Below are 14,631 nucleotides of genomic sequence, written 5' to 3' on the forward strand. Positions count from 1 at the left end.
TGGTTGGCCTACGTCAAGTATGAATGGTTGTAAGACAGAGGAATACGCAGCCCCGTGTCGCTCCCCGCGAGCGGCCCGGGCGCTAACCCTAGCTGCCGGGCACCGCCGCCACCTATCCCCCTTCCTCCCCCGCCGCCGCCGGCGAGCGCCGCCCGGGCAAAGCCCGTGTGGTGTCGGCGGCGGCGGGCTCTTCCACTCCCGCTCGCGAGGTGGGCTGCGCGGGGCAGCTGCGCCAAGCGGAGGAGGCAGGCGCGAGGCGCTGCGGCGTGTGGCTGTGCGCGGGCCGGCGCTGCTCGGCACGCCATGGTCGCGGCGTAGGAGCCGTGGGCGCACGAGGTCTCCAGCCCGCGCGGCTCTGGCGTCGAGGGCGCACGTTGTGGCGGGCTTGGCTGCGCTGAGGCGCCGTGCTCGCACGCCGGGGATCCGGATCTGGCGCCTGGATGCCGCGCCGTGGCTCTGGCGGCCTGGATCTGGTGTGCCCGCGGGGCCCCGCGGCTGGCAGGCCTCCTGCGTCTCGGATCCATGGCGGTGGCCATGGCTGGTGGCACGTGGCGCAGCTTGGCGGCGGGCGGCGCCGGCATGGACAGGTGGACCAATTCCCTGGCCATGTGGATGGCGGGGAGGTGGTGGGCTTCGGCTGCGGCGGCGGTTCCTCGTTGGATGTTGGTGGCCATGGTGATGTTCGTTCTCGACCCCGATCTACTCCGATCTGCAGCGGTTCCGGCCCTTGGTGGCTTCGGTCACCGTTCTTGGGTGCTGGCCTTGCAGATCCGGTGGCTGGAAGGGTTGCGGGGGAATCTCTTGGCCGGCGTGGCGGCCACTCCGATGGTAGTGCCTTTGGGTGTTGCTTCCCTCGTTGGAGGCTTCGGAGAGGACCTCCTTCCTTCCACCCCTCCCAGGAGCTCAGGTGAAAACCTCAGAACCCCCTGTTCCAAGCGACGACGACACCACGGTGCCGTGCTCCTTCCTGAAGGCGTTGCTCGGGGGCTGCTCAAGTGGCGGTAGAAGTGGCGGCGGTTCGGTGTCGACACATGCATTCTGGTCAGCTTCATCTTGGAGGCTGCGGCGACGTAGGCGACGCTCGTCTGGTGGAGCTACTGCCGATGGCCGAGGCATCGTCGGGAGTCTACGCCATCAGGTTCGGGGTGCTCAGGGGGTGTGACGCCCCCGATTTGACCGTACACTAATCATACACGCAAACGTGTACGATCAAGATCAGGGACTCACGGGAAGATATCACAACACAACTCTACAAATAAAATAAGTCATACAAGCATCATATTACAAGCCAGGGGCCTCGAGGGCTCGAATACAAGAGCTCGATCATAGACGAGTCAGCGGAAGCAACAATATCTGAGTACAGACATAAGTTAAACAAGTTTGCCTTAAGAAGGCTAGCATAAACTGGGATACAGATCGAAAGAGGCGCAGGCCTCCTGCCTGGGATCCTCCTAACTACTCCTGGTCGTCGTCAGCGGACAGTACGTAGTAGTAGGCACCTCCGGTGCAGTAGGAGTCATCATCGACGGTGACGTCTGGCTCCTGGACTCCAGCATCTGGTTGCGACAACCAGAATGAAAGGAAAAGGGGGAAAGGGGGGAGAAAGCAACCGTGAGTACTCATCCAAAGTACTCGCAAGCAAGGAGCTACACTACATATGCATGGGTATCAAATGGAGTAAGGGTATCATATGTGGACTGAACTGCAGAATGCCAGAATAAGAGGGGGATAACTAATCCTTTCGAAGACTACGCTTCTGGCAGCCTCCGTCTTGCAACATGTAGAAGAGAGTAGACTGAAGTCCTCCAAGTAGCATCGTATAGCATAATCCTAACCGATGATCCTCCCCTCGTCGCCCTGTGAGAGAGCGATCACCGGTTGTATCTGGCACTTGGAAGGGTGTGTTTTATTAAGTATCTGGTTCTAGTTGTCATAAGGTCAAGGTACAACTCCAAGTCGTCCTGTTACCGAAGATCACGGCTATTCGAATAGATTAACTTCCCTGCAGGGGTGCACCACATACCCCAACACGCTCGATCCCATTTGGCCGGACACACTTTCCTGGGTCATGCCCGGCCTCGGAAGATCAACACGTCGCAGCCCCACCTAGGCACAACAGAGAGGTCAGCACGCCGGTCTAAACCTAAGCGCACAGGGGTCTGGGCCCATCGCCCTTAGCACACCTGCACGTTGCGAACGCGGCCGGAAGCAGAACTAGCCCCCTTAATACAAGAGCAGGCTTACGTTCCAATCCGGCGCGCGCCACTCAGTCGCTGACGTCACGAAGGCTTCGGCTGATACCACGACGCCGGGATACCCATAACTACTCCCGCGTAGATGGTTAGTGCGTATAGACCAAATGGCCAAACTCAGATCAAATACCTAGATCTCGTTAAGCGTGTTAAGTATCCGCGAACGCCGACCAGGACCAGGCCCACCTCTCCCCTAGGTGGTCTCAACCTGCCCTGTCGCTCCGCCTCGAAGTAACAGTCGGGGGCCGTCGGGAACCCAGGCCCACCTCTACCGGGATGGAGCCACCTGCCCCTTCAGCCCCCATCTCCGAACAGTATCACAGGTAAGGTAACTGTGTAAAGTATATAGTATATGCCCGTGATCACCGCCCGAAGTGATCACGGCCCAGTAGTATAGCATGGCAGACGGACAAGAGTGTAAGGCCACTGATGGAACACTAGCATCCTATACTAAGCAGTAGGATAGCAGGTAATGGTATCAACAGTAGTAGCAAGGATAGGCTATGCATCAGGATAGGAATAACGGAAAGCAGTAACATAGTACACTACTCTAATGCAAGCAGTATAGAGAAGAGTAGGCGATATCTGGTGATCAAGGGGGGGGGGCTTGCCTGGTTTCTCAGACAAGGAGGGGTCGTCGGTGACGTAGTCGACCACAGGGACATCAGCATCGTCACGGGGTCTACCGGAGAGAAGAGGGGGAAGAAACAGTAAATACATAGTAAGCAAGTGCATAACAGGACAACATGCAGAGCTAGACGTGTTCTAACGCGGTACCGTGGAAGGGGGAAACATCCGGGAAAGATTTCCCGATGTTTGCATTTTTCGGACAGATGAAACGGAGGGGCAAAGCTGCAGGTTCTCTATGCTAGGGATGTGTGGAGGACGAACGGACCGCGTATCCGGATTCGTCTCGTCGTTCTGAGCAACTTTCATGTATAAAACTTTTTCATCCGAGCTACGGATTATTTTATATTAATATTTAAAGATTTAATCAATTTCCCAAATTATTTGTATTTCAAAATTAATAGACAAAATGCTATGGGTACCCAGCCCTGTGTACACAGAATGTACACAAAGGCTGACATGTGGGCCAGTGGACCCAGTTGACCAGTCAAACTTTGACTGGTCAACAGGAGGGTGGGGCCTCCTTGTCATTGACTCATTGAACTAGTGAGGTAGTTAATTAGTTAACTAAGCAATATTAATTAAGTTAATTAACTATTAAATTAATTAATTAATTATTAAATATATTTAGTTATTTTGAAATTCTTTTTTTAACAGGGGGCGGGCCCCACTAGTCATACTCACAAGGGGCATTAGCACTTAATCTAATCCGGGGGTTATCCCCACTAATCCAACAGTGGACCGGCTGGACTCGTGCGGGCACGCGGCGCCAACGGCGGTCGGGGCGGCGCCAGGCAATGGCAGCAGCTACTGCAACAGTAGCAGCAGTAGCAGGCGACGACGGCCTGATGGAGCGATGCGGGGGGGGGGGGGGCAGAGGTGCGGGGCTCCGGTGGTGGCGGGGCTACCAGGGGAGCGAAGGCAGAGCCGGCGAGGTCATGGCCCGCGCGTGGCTAGCGCCACGGTCGGGGCTCCGGCGCGGCGGAGGCGCACGGGGCCGCAGCAGGGGGAGCAGCACTCGGGTGGAGGCAGCATGGCACGACGGGTCAACTGCGGGGCCGGCGACAAGCGGGCGCGGTGGTGCGGGGACCGCAAGGCGAGGGGGAGGGCCGCGCGCGAGTGGGAGAGCGCGAGCGTGGCTGATCCGGCGACGGGAAAGAGAGAGGTTGAAGAGAAGGTGCTCACGTTCGGAGCAGGGGATCGGGCAGCGAGGCTTGAGGTAGTCCGGCGAGGAGGAGGATGGGGACGGGCGGCGAGCTGGTGCGGATCCAGCGACGGAGCTCGGCGGCGGGGCAGCGCACGCGAGGCGGCGGCTGGCGCCGGTGATGACGACGGGAGGCATCGGGCTTGGCGAGGCGTCGGTGGGGGAGGGTTCTGGCGCGGGAGTGGCGACGGAGGTGGGAGCAGGGGGACGATGACGGGCGGCGGCGAGGTGGCCTCGGCCGGTGAAGCCACCGGGCGGCAAGCTGCGATGGTGCTCGGGGCGAGGGGCGCCCAGATCGGGGAGAGGGGGAGGGGACTGGATCGGGGGATTGTGAGGGAGGGGATTAGGGTTTCTGGGGTGTGGGGTGGCCTATAGGCCAGGGGGCGGCCGGCTGGGCCATGGCCCAGTTGGGCCAAGGGGTCCAGTGGGGGGGGGGGTCTCTTTTGTTTTAGTTTAGTTTTCTGTTAGCTTGCTTTTTTTCTATTTTATTTCTTTTCTTCTTTTCTATTTTATTAAATTTCGGTGTTTATGAAAAACCCAAGTTGCACCTAAATATTTTTAACACTTATGCCGCTACCGCAATTAACTTGGCACCTAATATAAAATCATTTGTAATTGTTTATTATTTCATAATCATTTAACTAATTCTTTTTGCTACTATTTTATTCATTTTGAGTATTTACATATTTTATACAAGTGTGGTTTCTCCACCATAATTACCTACGCATTATTTGGCACAACCAGAACATTTTAGTTTTATTATTTGAAAACTTTTGTTGTTTGCCTATATTTTAAATTTGAATTTGAATCGTTTTGAACTAACACGAGTTTACCAACAGTAACCTAGGTGACGTGGCATCATTAGCAGAGGTTTACTGTAGCTTAATTATCCGGGCGTCACAGGGGGAAACCCCAGATCTGGGTCCTCTGGATCGGATGATGATGGTGTTCTATCGCTTACCCTTCTGGGGGCATCGTCTTGGAGCAATTGCTGGCTGGAGGGATGGTGGAGCGGTGTTTCATCTCACACTTTGATGGCGGCGGAGATCGATGGCATGGAGCTGTGGAGACTCGGCGTCCGATGTGCGGAGATGGGCTCGCGCAGGAGGAGGTTGCTGTCTGGCGTCATGGTGACGTCGATGGTTGAGTGGCCAGACAAGGTAGAAGCCTCAATATGATCTGAAGACCTGTGGAAGATGGCGGCGACGACACACGAGTGCGTCTGACCGGATTGTGCCCCAGACCCGGTATGTGGCTCGGCTGGGGCATCCGAATGAGTTTCGGCTTCCGGCTTTTTATGTTAGGCTTAGGTGAGTGGTTTGGGTAGTGGCCCAGCTAGCACCCCTTATCATTTTGGATAGGAGTAGCGTTATATGTTGCCAAGATGGTGGATTCAGGCATATTGTTGTAATACTTTGTAAGGTCCTCGAGAATAATCAATAAAGTGGCCGTATGCATCTCCCAGATGCAGAGGCCGGGGGTCATCCTCCTTTTCTAAAAAAAAGTATGAATGGTTGTATACTTATTTAAATTATGTTTCTCTTTCATTCTGTTGCTTTCATAGCTAACTTGTGAGTTTTATGTGTGGACTATATATAGCCACAAATTGCAGGAGTATGGTAGGAGAGCTCCAATTTATGTATTTGTTTACTAGCGTGGTATACATGGGTTTGAATATAACTTTATTAATGAATTTGTCAGTAAAAGTAGGTGCACTAAGATTTGAAAAGATTGGTTGCACAACTTTAATGGAAGCAGCCCCAACCCTCGTCCCTCGCATCGCTCTCGCGGGAGGCGGCGGGGGAACCCTAGCCCCCACCCCGCGCCCGCCTCCTACACCATCCCTTCCCCTCGCCGCCGCCAGAAGGCGCCGCCGGGCGAAGCCCGGTGCGCATCGGCGGCGGTGGGGCCCTTCTTCTCCTCCCGGCATGCGGCTGTAGCGCGAGATGCAGCGGCGCGGCGGAGTCTTGCCTGATGCGGCGAGGGAGTGTCGTGCGGCGCGGCGGCCAGACGGCGGCGCGAGCGAGTGGCCAGGCCGTGGTGGCTGCGCGAGGGGTTGGCTTCGAGGCGGCGGCGTGGTCACGGATCCATCGTGGATCTGGTCCTGCGGGCGCGGTCTCGGCCTTCCCTACTCGGCCGGCGGGTCTCGGTGGGGGGACTTCTCCTTGCTGAGATCTGGCAGCGGTGGCCTGGATCATTCAGATCCTGGCAAGGATGGCGGCAGCCCGTGCACGAGAGATGGAGGTCTTCGATCAGATCTGGGTGAAAAACCTGCTATTGGCTATTGCCAAGGCCGATGATGGCGACGCTGTCCGCGTCGTTCCCTTCCTGAAGTCATCGCCGAGGAGAAGTTCAAGACCACTCTCTCCTACCTCCGGGGGAAACCCTAGATCAGTAGATCGGAAGACGGCTGCTCTCTGGTGTCGTTTCCCCCTTGGGGGCGTCATTTTTGAAGGTGCACACGGGCTCGAGGGACCAGAGGACAGCGTCTTTGGTGGAGCAGTGCTTCATCTTACACATCAATGGTGGCGGATCTCGGCGGCGTGGCGCTGTGGAGATTCGGCGTTTGATGCGCGGAGATGGACTCGCGCAGGAGGAGGAAGTTGTATGGCGTCATGGTGGCGTTGATGGCAGAGAGGCTTGGCAAGGTCGGTGCTTCAGCTGTGCTCTGAGGATGGACCGAGGGATGATGGAGGTGACGGCCCTTGCAGCATGCAATGCTCACTGGGAGTGTGCCAGATCGGTGTGGGACCCAATCCAGGTAGTGGCTTGGATGGGACACCCAACTTTAGATGTTAGGCTTTGGTGCGATGTCTGTTTGGTATTAGGCCCGGATATTTGGCACGCCTTCATCAAAGGGATAGGAGTAGCAACGGTGTTGCCAAGATGGTGGCTTCAGACTTATTGATGTATCACCTTATATGGTCTTTGTGAATAATTAATAATATGGTTGCATGTATCGTCCAGATACACAGGCCGAGGGTATATTCTCCTTTTCTAAAAAAAACTTTAATGGAAGCAACAATATATCTTGTGCAATCCAGATGAAGAGATGATTTGCCATGTGCATACATACATCACACTAAATGTAGTTTTTTATTTAGATTTTTGCATGGAAGTTCGCAGTCCATCTTCTCCTTGCACCACATCAGCCATGGCATCAGACTCAAAAGCCCTGTGGGACGACCTCTCCAGCGAGCAGAAGAAGAATCTCTCTGACATTGCAGCCGACTGAGTGGCTCGACGAGCTAGCCGGATACAGGCCGGCTTGCCGGCGAGCTCTTTGGAGTCGGCGCCACCGCCACCGCCTCACCCGTCCATGCATGCCAAACATCCAAACAACCTAAAACAACATTCAGGGAATCTAACTGAGGTATATGCAGGCTACCAAACGCCTGAACGAATGATATTGCAAAATTGCAAAGTGAACCGGCATCGCTGCCCGTGATCTCAATTGTATTCCGATTGATCCTAATCCCTCAAAAAATGAATTTGTATTCCGATTAACTGTGTGTGTTATTGATTGATTTTGATTTATAGCAGGAGTAGAACGGAGCGTGTTTAGCCACAAAAGAAAAAGAAAATAAAATCTGTGTGAGACGAGACGGATCACCTGCCGGGGGGAAGCAAATTACCCGTAGTCCGAGTCGGTCGCGCCACCACCATCCTCCTCTTCCCCGACTCGACCGATCCCGTGTTCAAAAGGCAAGGCAATCTAATCCCCGAATCCTGCCCTAGCCTGTTGCGGCGAGCACAACACCTCCAGATCCATGGCACTCCCCACCTTGCCCTTCAACCCCTCCACCCCGTTGGGCCCTGGGTTCCCCGACTCGGCCATCCTCTGCAAGGTGGCGCGTGTGTCGGCGGACCGGAACGCGACCACCGCCGAGTGCCGCACCGAGGACGGCCAGGCCGTGGAGGTGTCCTTCTGGCTGGTCGACCCGCCGGGCATCTCCTACTTCTCCGTCAACTGCCCCGGCATCAAGCACGAGTACCACGCCTGGCTTATCTGCGCCGAGGACGCCTTGGTCCTCTTCAGCCTCAAGTTCTGGGGCACCGCCCGCTTCTTCGTCTACACGGCCGGGAAGCAGTCCCTGCGGCTGCTCCCAAACCCCAACCATGCCTACTTCGGCGGGCAGCAGTTTGGCCTCTTGCCGCGTGGCGACGCCGACGGCGAGCACTTTGCCGTGGCCTTCCTCAACGTCAAGTGGAATATCCAAAACGATGTTTGCCAGTTTGATGCCTATGTCTTCTCGTCTGAAACGCAGGCATGGACGACCAGGAAGGCCCGCTTATCAGACCCTGCCGACAAGCCATTGTGTTGTCGACATGCCTTGTTCGAGCAGATCAAGGTTGGAGCAAGCGCGCTGGGCTGGGTTGATACCCGCTATGGCATTCTCCTTCTGGACGACCTGTTTGGCAGGCATCCTGTCATGAAGATAATCCCATTACCCGTGACAACCGTTGGCTTGCCCGAGCCAACCAAACCGGAGGACAATTACTGTGCCCCTGAGTACTTTTACAATGTTGCCTGCTGCGATGATCTCATTAAATTCGTCCACATCAAATACGATGACCCTGATGCTATGACCAGAGGTTCAGGTTGGAAAGCCACAATGTGGAATATTAAGGTCTCCGAGGGAAATTGGTGCGAGCGCTACACAGTTGATGTTGCCAAAATCTCGGTTGACAAAAGCTTTTCTGCTAAATTGCCTCAGCTGTGGGATGGTGAGACTCAACAAATGCAGTTGAAGAACCTGATGTTCCAAGGCCCGATTCTGAGCATGCTCAATGACGATTTGCTTTACATGATGGCCAAGGTGAATGATGAAGACGACAGAGCCTGGGCCATCACTATTGACATGAAACATGCAGCTCTCAAGGAACTGGCAAAGTTTTCTGTCAAACCGAAGCAACAACTCCTCACTACACTCTGCTTCTCATGCGTCTTCCCCAAGTACCTCAACATTCCCCCAGGTGCTTCTTCCTTCTTTCTCTCCATGTCATTTAACCAGCAATGCTATCTTTGAATTCTTGGTCTGTATGCTAGTATGCTAGTCATATACGTAACGTGTAAGTGCTCATGAGAACGTCTCAGTTTTGACACTATTTGGGCTCTTCAGATTAATTAGTTTAGCTGTTCGTTAACATTAGAAATAGACTAGGGTTTCCCATGCATTGATTCATACTATGATATCACTTGGATTCTTGATTTTCTGTTTGTTCGGAATGTACGTTTAAGTACCGAGTATTGACGCTGTTGCCATTGAACTTTTTAGCTGTTTGTTAACCTTCATCATACATGTTTACGCGATAGAAACTGGCATGAGGCAGCAGACGGCACACACAAAATGTTCTGCCAGTATGGATCCTTTATCTATAAAGACCTCAGTCATATAGGTAGACCTACTGCATGTTAAAAGTATGCAAGGTGATATAGCTGCTGTCGTCAGCAGGCTAATTAACTTGTTCTACTAGCATAATGTTATGTTAATTGAGGCTGTAATGAACCGGCTCATTCCATTCCTTCTATAAACAGAAAGGAATTGTTGATGCCAATTCAAATCCATTCCTGGAATAAAATTAATTAAAGTATCAAATGAGAGACAAGTTTATCCTCAAGTGTCGTTTGCACTACACAATACCGAAGCACAAGTAGCTCTTGTGCAAACTGCACAGTGCCACATCTATCATGAAAATGCCACCATGTTGTCATCCAAGCCTCGTGTGTTACAGCAGTCGGCTAGATCCAGTGTCCTTTCATCATTACGTTGTCGGTCCTTCATGCCCATTCTGGTCGACCAACTTCTGCACATCCCAAACCCCATTTTACCACTGTGGATGGCCTTGACTGTTGGGCTGTGTCGCTCTCTGGTACCAATGCATAGCTCACTGCTGTGACTGTGGCTATGCTAGCAACTTCTGTAGCCCCAGGGCTTTATCTCAAAAGCGTTCATGTTGTCTTCATGATTAGATTACGATCCTATGGTTCTGGGGGCACTAAGGTTGATGCCTTCTTCCATTAAAATTGCACCCTTGAGAAGTTAATTGCAGTTCTCCCCGATCTTGTGTATGTAACTATTTATTTGTCCAATTTTTCAGGGACAGAAATGTATGATCCCATGGAAATGCACTTTAAGAGGTAATTCATGTATTGCTATGCTACCATCACTTGTTCCAGTTCTCTATTTTTATTTGCACGACATCTTGTTGAACGCTGATGCTGATGTTGCATGACTGTTGCCAGGATGAGTTTGGCGCAGTTTGTTATGCAAGTGCAGCAGACTCGAGAATGGTTCAGGGAACTTGGTATTAGTCCGCTCTTGATATATTTAGCCTTTTATACTGACTTCTGTTCTAATATATCACATGTGCAAGTGAATGTTTGCCAACTTCAACCAAGTGGATATTTAGGGCCTTGATCTTAAATGATTTTCCTTGTGGCAATATGCAAATGTGTTAGTTTAATATGCAATATCACTATGATCGGGTCAAGTATAATATCTTTGAATATCTTTTGATTTCCCCCTTCATTTGTGTCCGATAGAAATGTTAAGCAAGTACTGCCCTTGAAGCATTATTTCCTGCTGCTGCACATATACGTTCTTACAAAGTTGTGACTGTCATGACTAGAAGATTCACGTCTGTGTGGTGCTTTGCAGATCTATTCTTAGCTTGTGACTTGCCAACTTACAAGGAATCCAAAGCACTGCTTACCGAGTGTTGCCCAGTATCCTCTTTGTGTGTACATATTCATGCGGTAAGTTCTGTTCTGGTGACTCATAGATGTACTCCTTAAACGTATATTTATGTTTGTTCCCACAAGCTTCAAATTATTTATCATCTCTTTGAACTACGCATGCAATTGCTATCAAATTTATATTCCTCTAATATGCTCTTGGTTTCAAATTATGATATCTTAATTTTTCCTGAATCCTATAACATTTTGATGCAGCTACTGAAATATGCTACATGCACTGATGAAGCCTTCAATAACATGCAACATCTCTTACGGTATATAAACGTAGAAACCTGTTCATGCACTTGTTTACTGGAATTAAGTTAGCGTTATTTCCGACTATAATGTCTATGTTTCGTAGAGCATTTGACGGTTTTGACATGCTGCTAACCGAGTCATTTAATGAGCAAGCAAGTGATGAGACCCTGAGGAGCAAAATCATTGTGGCCCTTCCAATTTTAGACAAGTAAGTGAAAACCATACACATGTGTCTTCTTTATCACCAAAAATAATTATTTGTTGATATTTCTATACCTTCCCCTCTTTGCAGTCTTTTGCAGAGTATGCTACCAACAGTGATTCCTGAAGAAAGGTACCAAGTAGTAGGAATATTTGAACAGTATGAGAAGTCAGGCTATACGAAGAAGGGCGACCAGTCGCTTGGCTCTAATGCTGTGAAGGTTCGCCACAGCAAGAAGCGAAACCATGCTAAGAAAAGGACTCACAAGCAGCAGCAACATATTTTCAAGCGCAATAACTTTGGGCGGGATGTGGCTTTGAACTGTTGGCGGTACTTGGGCGGCTGCATGCTGATGTCTGTTGGTATGTTGTCACTTTGCTGGATGGTATCTGGATGGTATGGAAGATCTTGCGGGAAATGATATTGCAGGAGATGCTAACTTAGGGCTATTACATGATCATACATAACTAAGATCTAGTTATCCTAGCCATTTTCATGAGCTAGCCTCCTGCTTACTCTCTATTACAATGATCATATATAATAGTAAGATCTAGCGGATGGCACTGGCTACTGAAGAAGAATTAGCATTGATTAGAGCTGTGGATCAGGGTGGACATGGTCCAGGCCGGTCCGGTCCCTGACCGAGCCGTCGTTTGGACCGGCCGCCGGCGGTCCGGACCGAGCAGCCTGACGGTCCTGTTTTCAGGGACCGGACCGGCGGCCGGAAAGCCCGGGCCGGACCGAGAGGACCGGCAAATGGAGATGTGGTGACCATGGTGGCAGCTCCAGGACGAGGAGGAGGTGGTCTTGAGCTTCTGCGTGGTGACCATGGACGCAGTGAGGCACCAGAGCGAGCCGTCGCGGCCACGAACGACACACCGGAGGCAGCAGCAACGCGTGTGCCGTGGTCGTCCAGCGTGCCGGCGAAGTTCTCGTGCTCTATCAAGAACGCGCGCGCCAGGATCTTCCGGGAGGCAGAAGCCCACAACCAGCCCTTTTGTTGTTTTGCCTCAGCGATTTTTTAGTCGCATGCAAATATGATAACACGTGCATGAGCCAATAATTTTTTGTGTGCTAGCCTTCCGTGATTAGTGGATCAAGATTGACGTGGAGCGGTGTCCTATTCGTGCTAGTAGTGGGCGTACAAGACGCGTCAATTTCATTAGGTAAATGTTTGGGAACGGCACGCCGGCCGAACCTTCCGCCGGTTCCATAGCACGCGTTCGATCCACGTAGATCCTCGGCCCAGCGCACCTCGAGTAGTTGACTAATCTTCTGGGCCCATGACCAACCGTTTCCTTTTTTTTTTCTCTTGCAACCGATTCTCTTCTTCCTCTAGTTACTTTTTTCTCTCTCCTACGAGATCATAGCATCGCCGTGGCTGCACCCTTCGCCATGGCCGCATGCGACGGAGGTGAGCACCGGCGGTACTACGACAGGAGGCCATGGCCTATGAGCTCACAGACCAGGGGCCAAGGCTTACGAGCTCCAGGCGGATGACGATGAGGGATGGCCACGAGCTGCTATGGGGGCACATACCAAAGGACATCCCCGTGATGTTGCAACCGGCGTTCTGAAAAGCTACAACCGATGAGGCAAAAAGCTTCAACCAAGAATGACAGATGCTGGAACCGGTCATGGCCACAACAAAAAGCTACATCCGGCGTCACAAAAAGCTTCAATCGGCGTTGTAAAAAGCTTCAACCAGGGAACAACGATGCTAGGGCTGGCTGCTGCCAACAGGAAAATGCTTCGACAGGGTGTCACAAAAGCTTCAACCGGCATCGCAAAAAGCTTCCACCATTTTTTTGTTACATCATTCGCGAAGATGATGCAACCTCGACGATGGGGGGCAATGTTTTTTGTGCTGCAAACCACGCAGTTTGTTGCTACCACCGGCGACATGATTTGCTACCACTATACGCAGCGGCGGGCCGACGTCAATATTTTTTTTTTGCTACAACCACGTTGTTTTTGCTGCGAACGGCAGCATGGCCGTCGCAGCAGGATTTTGCTACAAGCATGTTTTTTTTGCTGGAACCAGCTCATGTATTTGCTACCACCCACCCATCAAAATCCTGCTACCACGTTAATTTTGTTGGAACCGGCGAACCATTTTGCTACAACTGTTTTTGGTTTTTGTTACTACTGATGTTTTGCGAATTTGTGCTACATCTATCTCCATGATATCACCTGTTTTTTTCAGTCGATTTTTTGCTGCAACCATGTTATGATTTTGTTGGAATCGAAGATAAATTTTGCTACATCCACCCATGGCGGTGTTTGTTCACGGCGGCAATGGCTTTCTTCTTCGATGAGATCGGCAAGCAATTTTTGATACAATCGGCGAGCAGTTTTGCTTCAACCAGCACCTTTTTTTGCTGAAACCTTTGGAATTTTTGCTGGAGCCTATGTTTTTCAAAGATGCAAAGCAATTTTTGATACAACCGGGGAGAAAATTTGCTTCAACCAGTATCTAATTTTGCTGGAACTAGCAATTCCAAAGCTGCAACAACTGAAGCTTTTTTTCGAGCCGTGACAGGTCACCGCGGTGAACTGCGACGGCCACCGCAGCGAGGCGCGCTGCAAGGTCGCCGGGGTTGCTCGAACGGCGGTCGGTGGGAGGGGGAAGGAGGAGATTTGACGCAACACGGTAGCGAGGGCGGCGACCCGGTTGGCGACCGACGAGAAACGTATGGGAGGCGTTGACCACCGGCGAGGGCGGCGACCGGCGGCGAAATGGCGGCGACCGGCGGCAGGGCTGCAAATTACAGCGGAGATTGATGGGCACTCGCGCAGCCGGCTCTCGCTGCGGTGTGAGGGGCACGCACACACGCAGGAGGAGGAGGATGAGAAAGAGGAGCGCAGCGGGAAAGAAGAAGATGACCCGAAGGGATAAGAATCAAGCGGCTCAGAGGGGGCCAATCCGACGGCTAGTGCACGACCGGCCCAAACTTTGGGCCGGCGCGCCGACGCCTACTACCGCCCATTTCATTAGTCGTGGGATGAGAATCGGATCTGAGCCCATATTTCTCGCTCTTTCTGTATCTACTAGATTGAATAAAAGGAATAGTACTTACGATACGAAGTACTTTTATCTAAATCGTGGGCGTAGTGGACGGAGAAGAGGCGTCAATTTCGCTAGTCGTGAGATGGCAGGGGATCCAAACGATCAGATCTAGCCCATATTCCTCGTTCTTTCTGTTTCTGCCCCATAAATCTTACGCATCGTGAGAGAGAAAATCGTGAAGAAATAACCACCTCGAATAAATCGTGAAGATAACCGTCAATCGCTCCTCGCGTGAGTTTACTGGTGCATAAGAAACAGCCGTGTTGTTTCGGTCCAATC

The 14,631-nt window shown here is 51.8% G+C and overlaps 1 protein-coding gene across 1 annotated transcript; it reads left to right on the plus strand.

Moving 5' to 3' along the window:
• The first annotated feature begins 7,835 nt into the window (after window positions 1-7,835).
• Window positions 7,836-13,926, plus strand: LOC125546545. Its single transcript, XM_048710770.1, has 8 exons — window positions 7,836-9,060; window positions 10,186-10,225; window positions 10,331-10,392; window positions 10,746-10,843; window positions 11,039-11,097; window positions 11,184-11,288; window positions 11,373-11,667; window positions 13,825-13,926. The coding sequence occupies exons 1-8, from the start codon at window positions 7,854-7,856 to the stop codon at window positions 13,924-13,926; spliced, it is 1,968 nt and encodes a 655-aa protein (XP_048566727.1). The 5' UTR covers window positions 7,836-7,853.
• The last annotated feature ends 705 nt before the right edge of the window (window positions 13,927-14,631 follow it).

This window comes from Triticum urartu, chromosome 3 (genome assembly GCF_003073215.2).
Source record: "Triticum urartu cultivar G1812 chromosome 3, Tu2.1, whole genome shotgun sequence".
Classification (NCBI taxonomy): Eukaryota; Viridiplantae; Streptophyta; class Magnoliopsida; order Poales; family Poaceae; genus Triticum; species Triticum urartu.